This window comes from Pristiophorus japonicus, chromosome 2 (genome assembly GCF_044704955.1).
Source record: "Pristiophorus japonicus isolate sPriJap1 chromosome 2, sPriJap1.hap1, whole genome shotgun sequence".
In the NCBI taxonomy this organism is placed as follows: Eukaryota; Metazoa; Chordata; class Chondrichthyes; family Pristiophoridae; genus Pristiophorus; species Pristiophorus japonicus.
The window spans coordinates 120,569,813-120,589,959 of NC_091978.1; the positions used below are offsets into that span (position 1 = coordinate 120,569,813).

General features: G+C 39.3%; 1 protein-coding gene across 4 annotated transcripts in view; it reads left to right on the plus strand.

The window, feature by feature from the left end:
• The window catches only part of LOC139240573 (vasculin-like), a 134,964-nt gene that overhangs the window by 49,529 nt on the left and 65,288 nt on the right, over positions 1–20,147 (plus strand). For 3 of the 4 annotated variants that reach the window (XM_070869127.1, XM_070869135.1, XM_070869119.1), the window contains 2 exons: positions 2,026–2,243; positions 15,553–15,616. In XM_070869127.1, the coding sequence (XP_070725228.1) occupies positions 2,026–2,243; positions 15,553–15,616 (282 nt within the window). Of the gene's footprint in view, positions 1–2,025; positions 2,244–15,552; positions 15,617–17,128; positions 17,150–20,147 lie in introns of those variants that run through there. The other variant, XM_070869141.1, reaches the window with a different exon arrangement.

The following is a 20,147-nucleotide window of genomic DNA, read 5'->3' on the forward strand; positions in this document are numbered from 1 at the left end:
GAGACACTGGGGTGGTTGGGGGGAAAAGAGAGAGGGGATGCAGGAGAGGGGGGGAGACTTGGGTGGGGGGTAGGGAGAGAGAGGGGACACAAGGGAGGGGGAAAGAGGATAGGAGAGGGAACTCTGGGAAGATGGGTTACGTTCTTCCAACCCCATTTCCTTTACACCCACACCTGATTTCCCGGAATGTTCGGTGCATGTGTCATTATTCACTTCGTACTCAATAAACCTATTAACAATCTGTTACCTACACACAATGCCCCATCTATGGTCCGGTGGTAAGTTCTGGGGCTGGGGCTGTGATGTGGGTGCTCTATCCTGTCTGGAGATGGCAGTCAGAATGGCTCGAATTGCACTTTGCAAAGTCACTGAGAACTTGGGCTGGGCAGTTCTAATTTCACATTCCAGAAAAACTACTGGGTGTGTCTGGTTCTCTTGGAGGATAAATCTTCCATCAGGTCATGTGATCATGGAGAGCCAATAATAACATTTTATAGTGCAAATAAGCACGTCCATTTTTTTAATCATATATTAAAATTGGGTGAAGCTAATTAGGTTGAATTTTTTTTTTGATGCCCTATATTCCTTTATGGTTTGTTTCCAGTGCAGCGAGAGACTGCAAGTACAAAACTGGATCAGGATCATAAGAAATAGGAGCTGGAGGAGGCCATTTGTACCCTCAAGCCTGCTCTGCCATTCAATAAGATCATGGTTGAACCTCTACATCAACTCCACTTTCCTGCCCTATCCCCATATCGCTTGATTCTCTTCGTGCCCAAAAATATATCAATCTCAGTGTTGAATATACTCAACGATGGAGCCTCCAGAGTTCTTTGGGATAGAGAATTCCAAAGATTCACTGCATTCTGAGTGAAAACATTTCTTCTCTTCTCAGTCCTAAATGGCCAACTACTTATTCTGATATTATGACCTCGACTTTCCAGCTAGGGGAAACAGCCTCTCATAATCTACCCTGCCAAGCCCTATAAAAATGTCATACATTTCAATGAGATCATTTCTCATTCTTCTAAACTCTAGAGAATATAGGCCCATTCTACTCGATCTCTCCTCAGAGGACAACCCTCTGATCCCAGGAATCAATCTAATGAAACTTCATTGCTCCCCCTCTAAAGCAAGTATATCCTCTTTGTGTCCTTCTCATCGCTTTGTATCGGCGGAAAATTTGGGTACATTACACTCGGTTCTCTCATCTAAATCATTGATCTAGATTGTAAATAACTGAGGCCCGAGCACTGATCCTTGCAGCACCCCACTAGTTACAACATGTCAACCTGAAAATGACCTGTTTATTCTGATGGGGCGAGTTGCACCATCAAAAATAGATTATCGAACCATAATAGATTTGGCAAACACAATTTTCCTTTCCTAAAACTGTGTTGACTCTACAGTAAATAATGACTCAACCGAAGCATTCCAAAAGGTAACTGGATCAGTTGCTGTACCTGCATGTTAACTTTCTGTGATTCATGTACAACGACTATTATTGTGATGTGGGTTTAGAGTATTTTCTCAATTTCTGAAGTTAGTACCTGTACATAGGAATGTAAGAACATTGAAGGCCCATATAGCACACCTCACTTTCTTGGTCATCCAGAACTTTTGACAGACTTGATTTGGCCATGTTTGCAACACCAAACCTATGTCCTCTCACTGTTAAATCAGCAATTGGCCCAGTTACCTTTTTGGAATACTTTGGTTGAGTCGTTATTTACTGCGCTCTCAATCTCTCTTTCTTCACTTTGGCTCAAGGCTTTAGCTTGTAATCATGCCATCTGATTCTGTTGTCTTGGTTTTGCACAAAATACCTTTAAATTAATTTAATTAATCTAAACTGTTGAATCCTCATCCTCTGTGGGGGAATCCGCTTTGAGACTACTGAAGACAGGATCTTGTATTATGGGATTTTCGTTCCTTTTAGGAAATGTTATTGTCAAACTAATGTATTGGTTTCTTATTACTTTATTACTGTTTGAAGATTGGGAATAAAATATATTTGGTTTGTAGGAAACTTTGGAAGAAAAGAGAAGAATGGTTGGCGGTCACAAGGACGAGGCACAGAAACTGTAACTCCACGAAGTGGCTACCATGGAGGAAATCCCCGTCCTCGCAGTGGTACTTTTCATGGAGGAAAAGCCCCAGCATTGCATGAAAATAACTTAACGGAAGAGGAAAATGGAAAAAAGGAAAAGGAGAAACCTAAGCAATTTGAGGCTGAGGATTTTGTAGGTTGATTTAAAAAAAAAAATCTTAGATTAAGAACATAACAACATAAGAAATAGGAGCAGGAGTAGGCCATTTGGCCCTTCGAGCCTGCTCTGCCATTCAATAAAGATCATGCCTGATCTGATCTTGGCCTCAACTCCACTTCCCTGACCGCTCCCCATTATCTCTTGACTCACTTATCCTTCAAAAGTCTTTTTATCTCCACCTTAAATATATTCAATGACCCAGCCTCCACAGCTCTCTGGGGTAAATTTCAAAGATTCACGACCCTCTGAGAAGAAATTCCTCCTCATTTCCGTTTTAAATGGGCGATCCTTTATTCTGAAACTAAGGCCCCTAGTTCTAGATTCCCCCACATGGGGAAACATCCTCTCTGTATTGACCCTGTCAAGCCCCCTCAGAATATTAAACGTTTAAATAAGATCACCTCTCGTTCTTCTAAACCCCAACCCGCTCGATTTTCTTCAGAAGACAACTCCTTCATCTTGGGAATCAACCAAGTGAACATTCTCTGAACTGCCTCCAATGCAAGTACATCCCACCTTAAATAAGGAGACCAAAACTGCATGCAGTACTCCAGGTGTGGTCTCGCCAACGCCCTGTGCAGTTGTAGCAGGACTTCCCTACTTTTATACTCCATCCCCCTTGCAATAAATGCCAAAATTCCATTTGCCTTCCTAATTACTTGCTGTACCTGCATGCTAATTTTTAGTGTTTCATGTACAAGAACCCCCAGATCTCTCTACCTCAGCATTTTGTAATTTAGCTCCATTTAAATAATAATTTGCTTTTTTATTTTTCCTACCAAAGTGAATAACCTCACATTTTCCCACATTATACTTCATCTGCCAATTTTTTATCCACTCACTTGGCGTATCAATATCCCTTTGCAGATTCTTTGTGTCTTCCACACAACTTGCTTTCCCACCTATCTTTGTATCATCAGCAAATTTGGCTACATTACACTCTGTCCCTTCATCCAAGTCATTAATATAGATTGTAAATAGTTGAGGACCCAACACTGATCCCTGTGGCACCCCACTAATTACAGTTTGCCAACCTGAAAATGATCCATTTATCCTGAGACTCTGTTTTCTGCTAGCATGTATAGAGGATTGACTAACTAATATATTACCCCCAACCCCTTGTGTTCTGACCTTGTGCAGTAACCTTTTATGTGGTACCTTATCGAATGCCTTCTGGAAATCCAAGTACATGACATCTTCTGGTTTCCCTTTATCCACCCCGTTTGTTACAAAGAACTCCAGCAAATTTGTCAAACATGATTTCCTTTTCATAAAACTGTTGTGGTAAAAATGACCACACTCGAGTCTACTAAATCCAGCAAGTAGAGTTTATTCGAGCTAATGGAAGGGAGTAATCCTCAGTTGCCTGAGACACCACACTCAACAATACAGAGTTTGTAGCATAATACACAAGTTACTGTAATTTGGGTTGTTTTGCCATTTGTAAATCGGAACACACTGTTTCAACACTTATCACATGAGCTTCACAACCCAGTTAATCAGTGGAGTTATTCAAGTCCAGCAGGTATCTCCCGTTATCTTAATTCCTTCTAGCCTTCAGCCTGTCATTCCCATGGCAACCCCTATTTGGCCTTTGTTCTCCCTATCTTCTTGTTTTGAACACAACCATGAGTAATTTTCCCAAGCTTCTAAATAAGCTAGCTGTCTCTTAAGATACCCGTGTTCAAGCATCCCATCATGCCTCGGTGAAGACCCATTACCATCTACAGTGTTTATTTCAAAGATGCACTTTACTAACAATTCAAGTATTGCCATTATAATATAAGCCTAGCCCTACTTCTCTCATTTCAAAACCCAGCTGACTCTGCTTGACTGGGTTATGATTTCCTAAATGTCCTGCTACTACTTTCTTAATAATGGACTCCAGCATTTTCCCAATGACAGATGTTCGGCTACCTGGTCTATAGTTTCCTGCTTTCTGTCTCCCTCTCTTAAATAGAGGTGTTACATTTGTGGTTTTCCAATCCGCTGGGACCTCACCAGAATCCAGGGAATTTTGGTAGATTACAACCAATGCATTCACTATCTCTGCAGCCACTTTTTAGACCCTGGGATGCAAGCCATCAGGCCTAGCGAACTTGTCCATGTTTAGTCCCATTAGTTTGCCTAGTACTTTTTCTTTAATGATGGTGATTGTTTTAAGTTCCCCTCCCTCCAAATAACCCCCTGATTACCAATTATTGGGATGCTTTTAGTGTCTTCTAACGTGAAGACCGATACAAAATATTTGTTCAAAGTCTCTGCCATTTCCCTGTTTCCCATTATTAATTCCCCCGTCTTATCCTAAAGTAAAGGACCAACCTGTACTTTAGCTACTCTCTTTTGTATATACCAGTCGAAGCGTTTACTGTCTGGTTTTGTGTTTCTTGCAAGTTTACATTCATAAACTATTTTCTCTCGCTTTTTTTTAATCCTTTGCTGGTTTCTATAAATTTTCCAATCCTCTGGCCTTCCACTATTTTTTGCAACATTGTATGCCTTTGTTTCCTATTTGATACCATCCTTTACTTCCTTAGTTAGCACAGATGGTTCATCATTCTCTTAGTCTTTCTTTCTCACTGGAATATATTTTTGCTTAGAGTTCTGGAATATCTCTATCTCTTTTTATATGTTTGCCACTGCCCATCTACCGTCTTACCCTTTTATATATATATTCCCAGTCCACTTTAGCCAATTCTGACTTTATTTATTTAAGTTCTAGACACTAGTTTGAGACCTAACTTTCTCGCTATGATCACTCTTTCCAATGAGATCATTAATTAATCCAGTCTCATTACACATTGCCAGATCTAAAATAATCTGCTCCCTGGTTGGTTCCATAACTTAATGTATCTAAGAAACTATGCTGAATACACTCTTATGAACTCTTCCTCAATACTACCCTTGCCAATTTGATTTGCCCAATCAATATGAAGATTAAAATAACCCATGATTATTGCCCTACCTTTCATACAAGCCTCCATTATTTCTTGATTTATACTCTATCCGACAGTGTAGCTACTGTTAGGGGGCCCATAGAATACTCCCGCCAGTGACTTATTTGCCTTATTATTTCTTATCTCCACCCAAACTGATTCTACATCTTGATCTTCTGTGCCAATATCATTTCTCACTACTGCACTGATCTCATCTTTTACTGTCCGGGCTATCCCACCTCCTTTTCCTTTCTGCTTATCCTTCCGAAATGTCAAATACACCTGAATATTCAGCTTGCAGCCTCTGTCATCTGTAATGGCTATCAGATCATACCCATTTATTTCTATTTGTGCAGTTAACTCATCTATCTTGTTACGAATGCTGCATGCATTCAGATAAAGACCTTTAAATTTTGTCTTTTTACCATTTTTCCCTACTCTGACCCCACTTTCTGATGCATTCTTGCATTTTTTTGTTCTGTCCCTTCCTGTCACCGTATGGTTAACATTACCCCTATTGCTACTCTGCACTACTGCCTTTTTCTTTTTACTTTTAAAATTTCCGCTCAGCTGATTTAAGGTTTAATGTTAATGTCTTTTATTTTAACATAAATTGTAAATTCAGCAAATAATCTGACATTTATGTCTGTAGTTGTGCATTAGGTCATCACCATCTGATTTAAGATGTTCAGTATGTATTTGGAAGCCATTTCACAAAATATGAATACATGATGCAATAAATTCTATAATTTGAATTTAAATTGCTTTATTTTGCTTACCTTTTTTTTTAAAAAAAAGGCAATTTTTGGTTCTCCATCAATTGTTTTTCTCTCCATCAATAGATGAGCAAGCTAATATTTGGGGTAATTTTCTGTTTTTTTTTAAATGCTCCTAGTGGCGATCTTTTCCCACTAATGCACATATCAGAAACTTGGGTGCACACTGCCCACCATTTTCAGGCCATTATTTTAAATGATTGGACACTTGAATGTTCTGTAAGCACCCTTGGTGGTACATCACCCTGACAGGTGCACAAAGTTAGAAAATCACCTGTATTATTCAATACAAGCCAATAATGGAAATCAAAAGACTTTTGGGATGGTACTTAAAAGCAAAATAATGTAATCTGATCAGCGACAGATAAATTTAAAGGTGGTCAAGACTTAGATTTGAGCAAAGCAGCCATTATAATTTAAACCTTGTAAATAATCTCTAACATTCGAACATTATTCTAAGTTGTTGAATTAGTTCTCATTCTCAATAAGATCATCCTTACAACTTAAGCATCTACAGTAAGATGAATAGTCCCATGTCCAAATGAATCTCAAACTCCTAAGTATAATGTTTCTTTTGAGCTTCATGCCTTGAAGAGATTCTGTTGATCTGGTGCTCTTCCCCATCCCTAAGCCCAATCCATTATATCAATCGTAGAAAAATCAAGTAATAAAATAAATGTTTTGAATAGGCTTTACCGACTGAAATGCATATATATCGGATCAATTCATTATAAGGTGATTGAATTTAAAGCTTTTGTGATTTATTGCTCTTGCATCATGATTCCCAAACATGGCCAACTCCTAATGATTGAGACAACACAACATGCAAGGGTTCAATGAATGACAGATTAGACAGGGAAGGAAAGTGGGGTACGTTTTTATATTGGGGACACCTGAAGTAAGGAAAGTAGATTCATTTGTACAGGATAGCTTCCCATTGAGTTTATTTAACTGGATGTAAATAGTTCCAAGGGAGCAAAGGTAAACATAGAAACAGAGAAAATAGGTGCAGGAGTAGGCCATTCAATCTGATCATGCAACTTCAGTATCCCATTCCTGCTTTCTCTCCATACTCCTTGATCCATTTAGCCCTAACTCCCTTTTGAATATATCTAACGAACTGGCCTCAACAACTTTCTGTGGTAGAGAATTCCACAGGTTCACAATTCTCTGAGTGAAGAAGTTTCTCCTCATCTCGGTCCTAAATTGCTTACCCCTTATCCTTGGACTGTGACCCCTGGTCCTGGACTTCCCCAACATCGGGAACATTCTTCCTGCATCTAACCTGTCCAATCCTGTCAGAATTTTGTATGATTCTGAGATCCCCCCTCATTTTTCTAAATTCTAGTGAATATGAGCCTAGTCGATCCAGTCTTTCTTCATATGTCAGTCCTGCCATCCCAGGAATCAGTCTGGTGAACCTTCGCTGTACTCCCTCAATAGCAAAAATGTCCTTCCTCAGATTAGGAGTCCAAAACTGTACACAATATTCAAGGTGTGGCTTCACCAAGATCCTGTACAACTGCAGTAAGACCTCCCTGCTCCTATATTCAAATCCTCTCACTATGAAGGCCAACTTGCCATTTGCCGCCTTCACCGCCTGCTATACCTGTATGCCAACTTTCAATGACTGATGTACCATGACACCCAGGTCTCGTTGCACTTCCCCTTTTCCTAATCTGCCACCATTCAGATAATATTCTGCCTTCCTGTTTTTGCCATCAAAGTGGATAACCTCACATTTATCTACATTATACTGCTTCTGCCATGCATTTGCCCACTCCCCTAATTTGTCCAAGTCACCCTGCAGCCTCTCAGCATCCTCCTCACAGCTCTCACTGCCACCCAGCTTAGTGTCATATGCAAACTTGGAGAAATTACATTCAATTCCTTCATCTAAATCATTAATGTATATTGTAAATAGCTGGGGTACCAGCACTGAACCTTGCGGTACCCCACTAGTCACTGCCTGCCATTCTGTAAAGGACCCGTTTAGTCCTACTCTTTGCTTCCTATCTGCCAACCACTTCTCTATCCACGTCAATACATTACCCCCAATACCATGTGCTTTAATTTTGCACACTAATCTTTGTGTGGGACCTTGTCAAAAGCCTTTTGAAAGTCCAAATACACCACACCCACTGGCTCCCCCTTGTCCACGCTACGAGTTACATCCTCAAAAAATTCTAGAATATTTGTCAAGCATGATTTCCCTTTCATAAATCCATGCTGACTTGGACCGATCCTGTCACTGCTTTCCAAATGTGCTGCGATTACATCTTTAATAATTGATTCCAACATTTTCCCCACTACCGATGTCAGGCTAACCGGTCTATAATTCCATGTTTTCTTTCTCCCTCCTTTTTTAAAATAGTGGGGTTACATTAGCTACCCTCCAATCCATAGGAACTGATCCAGAGTCTATAGAATGTTGGAAAATGACCACTTTAATAAGTACTCTGGGATGCAGACTATCAGGCCCTGGGGATTTATCAGCTTTCAATCCCATCATTTTCCCTAACACAATTTCCTGACTAATAAGGATTTCCTTCAGTTCCTCCTTCTCGCTAGACCCTCGGTCCTCTAGTATTTCCGGAATGTTATTTGTGTCTTCCTTGGTGAAGACAGATCCAAAGTATTTGTTCAATTGATCTGCCATTTCTTTGTTCCCCATTATAAATTTCTGATTCTGACTGCAAGGGACACACATTTGTCTTCACTAATCTTTCTCTCTTCACATATCTATAGAAGGTTTTGCAGTCAGTTTTTATGTTCCCTGCAAGCGTACTTTCCTAATTAAACCCTTTGACCTCCTCTGCTGATTCTAAATTTCTCACAGTCCTCAGGTTCGCTGCTTTTTCTGGCCAATTTATATGCCTCTTCCTTGGTTTTATCCCTAATTTCGCTTGTTATCCACTGTTGAATCACCTTCCCCGTTTTACTTTTACTCCAGACAGGGATGTGCAATTGTTGAAGTTCATCCATGTGATCTTTAAATGTTTGCCATTGCCTATCCACTGTCAACCCTTTAAGGATCACTCGCCAGTCTATTCTAGCCAATTCACATCTCACACCATCGACGTTACCTTTCCTTAAGTTCAGGACCCTAGTCTCTGAATTAACTGTGTCACTCTCCATCTTAATGAAGAATTCTGCCATATTATGGTCACTCTTCCCCCAAGGGGCCTTGCACAACAAGATTGCTAATTAATCCTCTCTCATTACACAACACCCAGTCTAGGATGGCCAGCTCTCTAGTTGGTTCCTCGTCATATTGGTCTGGAAAACCATCCCTTATACAATCCAGGAAATCCTCCTCCAGCATATTGCTACTAATTTGGTTAGCCCAATCTATATGTCGATGAAAGTCTCCCATGATAACTGCTGTACCTTTATTGCACGCATCCCAAGGTAATTGCTATGAACCACCAGGTCAGCATAAAAAAGTGCATTTTATTGTACAAGATGAGGAATGTAGGTACAAATAGGAATATCACGCTATAGTGGCATTTTATACAACCTAATATGAATTGGGAATACCCAAGAGATGTGAACTTGTAAATGTAATGCATGACTGCTTTCTGACCCATTGCATTAAGGATGTTGGAAGCGTTAATGATGGGACCTTTGGAGCATCCCTATAACAGCACCAACTCTTTCTAATCAGATTCTTTGTGGTAGCGTATAGCAATAAAAGGATGTCCACATTTCAAGGGACAATTTTATGTTGCGTGTTAGCATAGAAAATCCCTTGTATTTTAATTAATTCTACAGACGTTGGCATCAGTGAGAAGATGATAGTGGGCCGCCTTCTTGAAATGCTGCAGTCTGTAATAGTGATGGTGTTGTCGCAATGCTGTTGGGTAGGGAGTGCCAGCATTTTGACCCAGCTACGATCAAGGAATGTTGATGTCTGTCCAAGACAAGATGGCGTGTGACTCGGAGGGGCACTTGGAGGTGATGCACCTGCTGCCCTTGTCCATTTGGATTGTGGGTTTGCGAGTTGCTGCCGAAGATGCCGAGGTGAGATGCTGCAGTGCATGCTGTAGATATTACACCTTTTATCCAGGTTATGCTGATGGTGGCGTGGGTGAATGTTTAGCCAACTGGATGAAGTGCTAATCAAGCGGACTGCTTTGTCCTGGATGGTGTCGTGCTTAAGCGTCGTTGCAGCTACACCCATCCAGGCAAGTGGAAAATATTCCCATCACATTGCTGACTTGTGCCTTGTAGGTGGTGAAGAGGTTTTGGGAGTAGAGGTGTGAGCCACTTGCCATAGAATCCCCACCTTCTGACTTGCTCCAGTAGCCATGGTATTTATATGGCTGGCCCAGCTGCGTTTCTGGTGAATGTCACCCCCAGCATGCTGATGATGGGTGTCTTGGAGATCGTAATGCCATTAAATGTCAAAGGGACATAATTACACTCTATCTTGTTGGAGATGGTCATTGCCTGCCACTTTTGTGTGGATATTGTCCAGGTCTTGTTGTATGAAGGCATTGTCTGCTTCATTTCTTTGAAGAATTGCGAATGGAGCTGAACATTGCAGTCATCAGTGAACAGCCTGTCTTCTAACCTTATGATGCAGCTGAAGATACATGGGCCTAGATTGATTCCACGGGAAACACCTGCAGTGATGTCCTGGGGGTGAGATGATTGATCTCCAACAACCACAACAATCTTCCTTTGTGCCACTTATGACTCCACCCATTGGAGAATTTTCCCCCGATCCCCATTGACTTCAGTTTTACTTTGACTCTTTGGTGCCACATTCTGTTGAATGCTACCTTGATGTCAAGGGCAGTCGCTCTCAACTCGCCATTGGAATTCAGCTCTTTAATCCATGTTTAGATCAAGATTGTAATGAGATCTGAAACCAAGTGGTTCTGGTGGTATCTAAACTGAGCATTGATGAGTGGGTTATGGTGAGTAAGTCCTGCTTGATAGCAGTGTTGCCGATTCATTCCATCACTTTGCTGATTGGGTGTAGGCTGATGGCTAATTGGCTGGTTTAGATTTGTCCTGCTTTTGTTGACTGGACGTACCTGAGCAATTTTTGCATTATCAGGTTGATGTGTGTTGTCGTTGTGTTGGAACAGCTGAGATAGGTGTGCGAGTGGTTCGAGAGCACTCCAGTTCAGCTGGGATGTTGTCAGAACACAGCCTTTGCTGTGTCCAGTGCACTTAGCCATTTCTTGATGTCACATGGAGTGAATCGAATTGCCTGAAGACTGGCATCTGTGATGGTGGTGACCTCCATCGGAAGTCAAGAAGGATCATCCACTCGGCACTTCTGGCTGAAGATGGTTGTAAATGCTTCAGCCTTGTCTTTTGCATTCGTGCTGGAGGGATGTAATGTCACGGTGGTAATGCCACAGAACATGATAGAGGCTGTTCTCTGTGAAGGCAGGGCTTGCTCTCCATGAGGACTGTGCAGTGGTCACTCCTACCAATGTTGTCATGGACAGACATCTGACAGGTAGATTGGCGAGGATGAAGTCAAGTAGGTTATTTCCTGTTGTCCTGACATAGATGAAAGTAGTAAAATTTGTAATCTGTAAATATACTGTTTGTATTGTTCAATGACTGTTGAGATTCAGCTTTCTCCCTGCTCCCCCCCCCCCCCCCCCAACTCTGTCATTTATTTAAATTATTCTAAATAGCTGCCTCACTGTTCCTTGCAAGTCTCCTTGTTCCTGCTTTGTTTAGGTGTAGGCTATCTCTTGTACCAGTCCTACTGTCTTGAAAATATTCCCAATTATGAAATTGACCCTATTTTCATCCTAGATTGCCAACCAGTTAATTCCAACCTTACATTTTATTGGTGATCTTTCCTCTTTTACTAAATATTGGAAATATACCAGGGAATGTTACTTTGCATTCTTTATTGGCGTTTTGAGACAATCTCTGCTTACGTGACCTTTAGGCCCTATATGATTTCTTACTATGTTAATATCTGAAATGTTTCTACATTTGAGACGGTCCTAATTTTGCAGAAATGTAAAACACTGCTGTTAGAAGCAGGAAATCATAAACCATCCTACAGATGTGAACATTTTTTATTCAAAAAAAAATTGTTAGCCATCTCTCCTTTTCTTCTTTGCCTGATGCTGTGGCAAGTCACATTCTTATTGATCTAATGGAGGTTTTAATATTAGATGCAACAAAAATGAGGTGATATTTTGTTGAGGTCCTAAAGACTGAGGACGGTTGACCCTATTACATTTTTATATTTTTCCCAATATTGGGTGGTAAGTATGCTTGTGCTGAAAGTATGCAATATTACATTACTATGTTAAATGATGAAGGGATTAATTGTTTTATCAACTTTGTACAGTTATTCACTAAATTATTTCAGACGAAAGGAAGAATTGAGCCCTTCATGCATGGATTGGTTTCTTCAAGTATTCGCTTTTCTGTTTCACTGCTATGCTCGTTGTGATGTATTCTAATTAGTAAACCAGGAAATTTTGGACTAACTTAATAATTCAAGTTTGGCATGTAAAACAGTAAAATGTAAGGCTGCGATTGTTGCCTGAATACAGATTGTGCAGTCTGAGCTTTGGCTTTGTCTCATCGTGTTCATCAGTCTCCCATCCAGAAGATGGGAGAAACGCATGTATGGATAAGTGTGAGATTACCATATCCAATTCATGTAACGAGGGCTTTTCATTGTCATGACCCCCAGGCCACAATACCGTACGGCACGATGTTTGGTAAAAGAAAGAAAGACTTACATTTATATTGCACTTTTCATGACCTTGGGACTTCCCAAAGCACTTTACAGCTAACAAAGCACTTGGGAAGTGTAGTCACTGTTGTAGTGCAGTAAAGGTAAACTGGTTGCAAGGGATGAAGGATCTCATTACAGGGGAAAATATTATATGCAGACCCAAAACATTTTATCTGCAGTGTGCTCAGTCTCCAGGGATGCATCTACGGTGTTGATTCAGCCAAACAGCTGAAATATTTTTCTTCAGCACAACATTAACAGAGGCCTGAGAACTAACTGCCTGTCTGCTATCTTTGCCTCAGTAGCTTCTGCTTTTCTTTTCAAAATTGTATGAAGAAAAGCTGAAGGACAAATTTCAGATATAGATTATATTTGACTTTTTAAGAAACCAGGAGGGTGTGTGCATTCATATGAGAACGAGTGATGGAAAAAATGACAGACTACTGACCCATTTACTGCCCTCTCCATGCTTTGCCTGCTGGAGAACTGCCACACATCCCAATGAAATTCAGGTCCTAGATATCTGCTTCCAGTTGGTACATCGTGCATACCATTGTGCTTTGTATTCTCAAGTTCAAAAATGGTAAAGGATAAATGTTAAATACAGAGGATATATAATGCGTGTAATAATTCATTAACAGTTTTGCAGACCATCATGGAATTCAAGCATCAAAGTAGAAGTAAAATCACACCGTGGAATTGGACATTCATTTCCTGTAAATCAGTGGTTTACTATTATGATTTACATTGCATAAATGCCCCCATTGTTATAAAACAACATAACCTCGGAGTCATCATAAGCAACTCCATGATCGATCAACTGATACTATATTAAATGTCTTGTCTATAGCATGCATTCCTGGGAGCATCACACTTGCTGCCATCACGCTTTTGTGTGTGCTCTGACTCATTATGAACAATGCCACAAGATCTGCTAGTATATTGAAATTCTAGCATACAGTAATATCGGAAATTTATTTAAATTTGATTGTGGAATGCCAAAAAAAATTCTATTGAAAAGTGATAAAGAAACACAACTGGTTGACCTTGTACTTTACCTTTTATTAAAGGTCAATCTGTAACTTGGTTTGATCTTTTTGGTTCCATATCAAAATGTATTAATGATTGCTCCACAGGAATTAAGTAGTTATACCTTTTACTGTCTTATCTCATATTACGGTATCAGATGTTCTAAAATGATTTGTTCAATTATTATGTTTATCATTGGAGGATAAGATCACGTTGTTGGGGTACCGTCACCATAGATATTCCACGTCACTAATATACAATCTGGTCCATAAGATGTATCAATGTAAATTTTGAAGAAATATGAACTTTTAGTGTGGCTTCTATATTGGCATGAATAAGTTAGCAGGCTGCCGAATATAAAAAATCAATTGTGAGCAATACATTTGGCTTCACTGGAATGAGCAGTGTACTCGAACCCAATTAATTTTGGAATTTCTATAATTTTTAAAGTGGGAGTTTCACTGTTGGTATCATTTTTAAATTCTAACCATTGAAAGGAGTTCTAATTATCATTCTTTTTGGAGTTTCTGATTTTTTGTTTCAATCTCTGAATGTTAAATATATTGCTTTTGGTTTGGAGATTAAACTTTTACACGAGGAGACCACAAAATCAATCTATTTGAATGAAGTGGATTCCTGAAGCACCTAGGGTTAATGTCTACATCTACTGAAGTAAAATAAGCTGCCTCATGCTTTGGAGCTCAGAAGATCCTTTCAGTCACTTTTCCTATTACCATGCACACATTTTTTTCAACTGATAATTATAAGAGACCAACATGAAGAATTGAAAATCAGTTGAATAAATGAATAAACTCACTAATTCTGAAATCTCTTTCTTTCACATAGAGTAGTGAATTTTATAGGGGGAGGGAGGTCACCTGCAACTCTTATAAACATGAAATGATTAATAGACTGTTTCATGTCAATAGACAACCTTTCTTAAATGAGGTACTAATAATGAGACTTCTCTGAAAACCAGTACCTGTGATAACTGTTGTACAATTAGCAACTTACTTCAGATAGAAAATTAGTGGAAGTTTCCAGCAATTTGCTGTAATTTAAGAGGAACTGGATCAGTAAGTTAATGTTTGAGAGCCTTGTGACGATACTAAATCTTTGGTTTTGTGATTGCCAACTTACCCTCAGGAACACAGTCATGAAGCCCAGCATTCAATTAGCAGAATGACTATGACTTATAATTTGTCCTATGGAGAAATTAAAAAGCAAATTACCTCGGGTGACTTTTGCGATTGATAGAGGCCTGAGAAAGTTCTGTTTGCTCTCAGCCTCGGCAGTGATGCGTGATGCCTGTAGAGGAAGAGCATTAACTAAGAGGCCTGAGTAGTTCTTCAGCTAGATTGTTTGATTCCAATATGAGCGTCAAATTCAGATTCTGGGTTCCCCCATATTTGCATTGGGTTTCTGGGAAAGGATTTTTGCCTTTGCATCTGGATTTTGTGGGAAAGGGGAGGAACTAGCTTCAGTGATAGTAACTACCTTTACACCCCACCCTCCCTCTGACCACCACCATGCTTTGGCCACTTCTGATAGGTCAGCAAAAGAGTAGCATTATTGGCATTTTTAAGAGGCAAATGTTACATTGTCCAGCTTTAAGTCTTATCAAAGAGCATTGTATCTTGAGGCTTAGTTTTCTTTTAAGTGGTTATTTATTATTTGAGTACTCCCAAGTTTCTAGTAATAACATTTATTTTTCATTTGTGATAATAGGTTGTAATTAGAAAAAAATGAAAATGTTTGCAAGCAGGTTCTTAATTCTTAAAGTTTATCCATGTTACTTTTCCTTCCAGCCATCACTTAATCCGGAGTCTAAAAAAGAACTTGGCAAGAACAAATCCATTGCAGGAGTATGGGGTGAGTTACTGACTACTTTTGTAGTGTTGCCTGTAATATATAACTGGTGCAAAAAGAGTTTAACTATAAATGCACAGCTAACATTGATGTAGAGCAAGAATATCCAAGCCTTTTGTCTTTTGGACTGTTTTAATGCACACCAAGAAGCCTTGGGGATACACAAAGTTTAAATCCATTAATTTTCATATATTTCAAGTTATTGACATTATCTGATCTTGTGTTCTGATTTATTTATCATTGAGGCAATAGCGCTAAAAACAGATCCATAAAATTCAAATAGAATAAAACATTCTGTGAAATGTTAAGTGCAAATAGTCCTGAGTTGCCAGAGCTTTAAGGGCCATAATGTTGCCTTGGGCTGCAGGTGGCTCCAAGGCTGCAGTTTGGATTTCCTAGGTAGAGGGATGTTAAAACTAGGCCCCACTCAATCGTGCATTGTTTTATGGGAAGTTAATTTTAATTTTTCATTCACTGGAGTAAAAGCTACTGAAGCTGACAATCTGGAATGTAGTGTTTACTGTACGATAGTATATCTAGAATATTAACTACTTCCTCGTATAGTCAGCTGCATCCAGTAAATCATATAATAAATAAATTGGGTTTCCTGAATTTGTTTTTAATTAACAATGTGATTTTGTTATTGTAACATTAATGTGAATATTTGCTACTGTGCTATTTTCTAATGTGTTAAAATCATATTTACCAGCTGTATGGAGTGAATAGAGGGCTGCTGATTTTCAACAAATGGCGATGAGGTTTTTTAAAATTACCCGCATTATTCCCTTTCCTTATCATCTTAAATATATAATGTTCAGCTGGTAGAGTTCATGAAAGGGTGTCGGACTTCTCCATTGCTTCAAATCCAATGTATCTTAATTAAGTTTCCATCATTTGCTGAAATCAAGAGACAGAGGGGGTTGGAATGGAGCTGATGTCAGTATAACAATACCAATATAAACTGCTTTTGGTTCTAGACTAGGTAATTAATCTTTGCACTTTTCAAACAAGAAAAATAGATGGATCTGGGTTCTGCATCAGCACTGAATAATTTGGGTTAGGCCATGGGCTATTTCAGTGTTTCTTTCTTGTTCCTGACCTCAGCAAAGAAAAGATAAATACATTCATGCCATTGCAATAATTAGTATGATGCATATTAAAAAAAAAAGTTTCCAACTGACCAGATAACAGTGGTTTCATTAGTAAAACACACAAGTCAAAAACCACAAACAAATTTCAATATTAGTACCCACACTGTGTAATTTTTATTAACTGTTTGCATTTTCTGAAACTCCTCAAACAGCACTGAATAATCCTCAGTTAACTAGCTTTTAATATCTGTAGTGGCTATATTGCTGATTTTTTCCATCTGGAGACAGTAACAGATGTTACATATTTTTGGCTACAATGTCTCTCTTATTTAGGTTACATCATATGTTTTTATTTACAATTACCACAGAAAATTGTTGAGTCCAGTTCGTTGGATATATTCAAAAGGGAGTTAGATGTGACCCTTACGGCTAAAGGGATCAGGAGGTATGGGGAGAAGGCAGGAGTAGGGTACGGAAGTTGCATGATCAATCATGATCATATTGAATGTTGGTGTAGGCTCAAAGGGCCGAATGGCCTGCTCCTGCACCTATTTTCTGTTTCTATCCAAATGCAAACATTTGTTAGCTGACTAATTGTATATTTGTATCTGGGTTCAGTCATATATTAAAGAGTACATGAATTCTGGTACTCACTCTTTCCATTTATTTAGTTGACAACTTTTCAGCTATTTCTTATTCCTTTAGTCAAAGCACACAAAACGAATTTACTTAGGTTTCCTAGGGTTTGTGCAATATCTTTTGGCCACAGATTTAAGGTGATTGGCAGAATCCAAAGGTAACATGAAAAAAAACTTGTTTACACAGCGAGTGGTTATGATCTAGAATGCCCTGCTGAAAGAGTGGTGGAAGCAGATTCAATAGTGGCTTTGAAGAGCGAATTGGATAAGTACCTGAACACACACAATTGCAGGGCTACAGGGAGAGGGCAGGGGAGTGGGACTAGCAGAAATGCTCTTGCAGAGAGCAGGCACAGGCTCGATGGGCCAGATGGCCTCCTACTGTGCTGTAACCATTCTATGATTCTATTACATGATTCTATCTTTATCTTAAAATTTTGAGCAAATGTATATTTCGGACTAGGTTCCTGTGGAAGACTATCCCCCAATGTCAGTAATTTCATGACTTAAATGATGTGATGTCAGAAATTGGGACAATTATAATAGAACCATGATTTTCCTTTTTATTGTTTGCCTACATTACGGTTAGTCCTATTCTTCAAAAGGAGAAATCTTAGTTTGAATTGTGTTTGCTGTTGCCCTCTGATCTTCCTGCATTGAATAACCATTGAATAGATCTGTCCTGTGTTTTCTGTTTTGGTGCCACCAGCAGTGTAACTTCAAGCTTCTACAAGAAAGGGATGGCAAGAAAGGTTAAAACAATGGAAAGCGATCATTTGAGGATGGGTTTGTTTGATAACTCACCTCAACAGAGCATGTGAACTGTTGAAATAGTATGGAGTCTAAATCTAAAAAGCACTTAGTCAGTTACAAAACGACTGTACTGCAAGAAAACCAGTTGAAGTAGGGTTGCAGATGTGGGAATAAGAGGTTGGACTCTTCTGTCACTTGGCAGTCCTTAATTAGCACATAAGAATGTAACTCCAGCACAACCATATTTTATTTGTATAGTGCCTTTAATGTAGAAAAACAGCCCATGGTGTTGCCAAGAAGAATCATCAAACAATAGATGCCGTACCAAATATTAAGGATCAGTAAAAGCTTGGTCAAAGAGCTGTATTTTTAGGAGGGTATTTAAAGCTTAGAGGAAGGTGGAGAGGCAGAGATTTAGGAGGGACTTTTGAAGCGTAGTGCTCAGATGAATGAAAGCATGGTCGCCAGTGGTGAGGAGAAGGGAGCAGAGATGTACTATAGAGGCCAGAGTTGGAGGAACGCAGAGTTCTTGGATGTTTGTAGTGCTGGAGAACATTAGAGATGGGAAGGGCAAAGCCTTGGAAGGATTTAAACACCAGGATGAGATTTTAAAATTTGAGACATTGGTGAACCAGGAACCACTGTCGGTCAGCAAGCACAGAGGTGTGATAGGAACATAAGAAATAGGAGCAGGAGTACACCATTTGGCCCTTTCGAGCCTGCTCCGCCATTCAATAAGATTATGGCTGATGGGTGAGCCGTATTTGATGTGGGACAGCACCTCATCCAAATGTCCATTTTTCAAACAGAATGCTCATTCTTACTACCTAGGCTTACAAACAGCCATAGGAAAAAAGGACTTTCGATCATAGAACCTCATCTTTCTCGTACTCTAACTTCCATTTTGGTATCCAACTTTTAACATCCCCAATGTTTTTGACTGGATTACTCTGCCTGGCTAATTATTTCAAACACTAATCATCTTTTAAGTAATAAAGTTCTTCCAAATATCTGTATTTATATTTTACTTTTCACCAATTTAAATTTGTTACTTCAGTCTTCTTTCCTGACTTACATCTGGGTTTATTTTAATTACCAGTGGTATTGGAGAACTTGAGAAAAAAATGTCCAGGAATGAGTGGATTAAATATACTTTTCTTTTACATGTGGTAATAGAGAAAACAATTAGACTTGAGGTAGACAAATCTCCAGAACATGGTTTCCATCCCAGGGTATTAAAATAAATAGGTGACGAAATTACATAGGATATAAGGTACAGAAACAGGCCATTCGGCCCAACCAGTCCATGCCGGCATTTATGCTCCACTCGAGCCTCCTCCCGTCTGTCTTCATGTAAATCTATCTGCATAACCCTCTATTCCCTTCACCCTTGTGCTTCTCTTGCCTCCCCTTAAATGCAGTTATACTATTTGCTTCAACCACTCCATGTGGTAGTGAGTTCCACATTCTCACCACTCTTTGAGTAAAGAAGTTTCTTCTGAATTCCCTATTGAATTTCTTGGTGACTATCTTATTTTGATATGGCCTCTAGTTATGCTCTGCTCCACATGTGGAAACATTCTCTCTATCCATTCTATCAAAACCTTTTACAATTTTAAAGACCTCTCTATTAGGTCAGCCTTTTTTCAAGAAAAATAGACCCAGCCTGTTTATCCTTTACTGATATGTCTACCTTCGCATTTCTGGTATCATCCTTTGTAAATCTTCTCTGCACCCTCTTCAGTGCCTCTATATCCTTTTTATAATATGGCGAACAGAACTGTATGCACTACTTTAAGTGTGGTCTAACCAAGGATCGATACAGGCTTGGGATAACTTCCCTACTTTTTAATTCTATACTTCTAGAAATAAACCCTAGTGCTTGGTTTGCTGTTTTTATGGCTTTGCTAATCTGTGTCGCTACTTTTAGTGATTTATGTATTTATTCTCCAGAGATCCCTTTGTTCCTCTACCCCACCTAGACTCGCACCTTCCAAGTAATAAGTAACTTCCTTATTCTTCCTACCAAAATGTAATGCCTCGCATTTATCT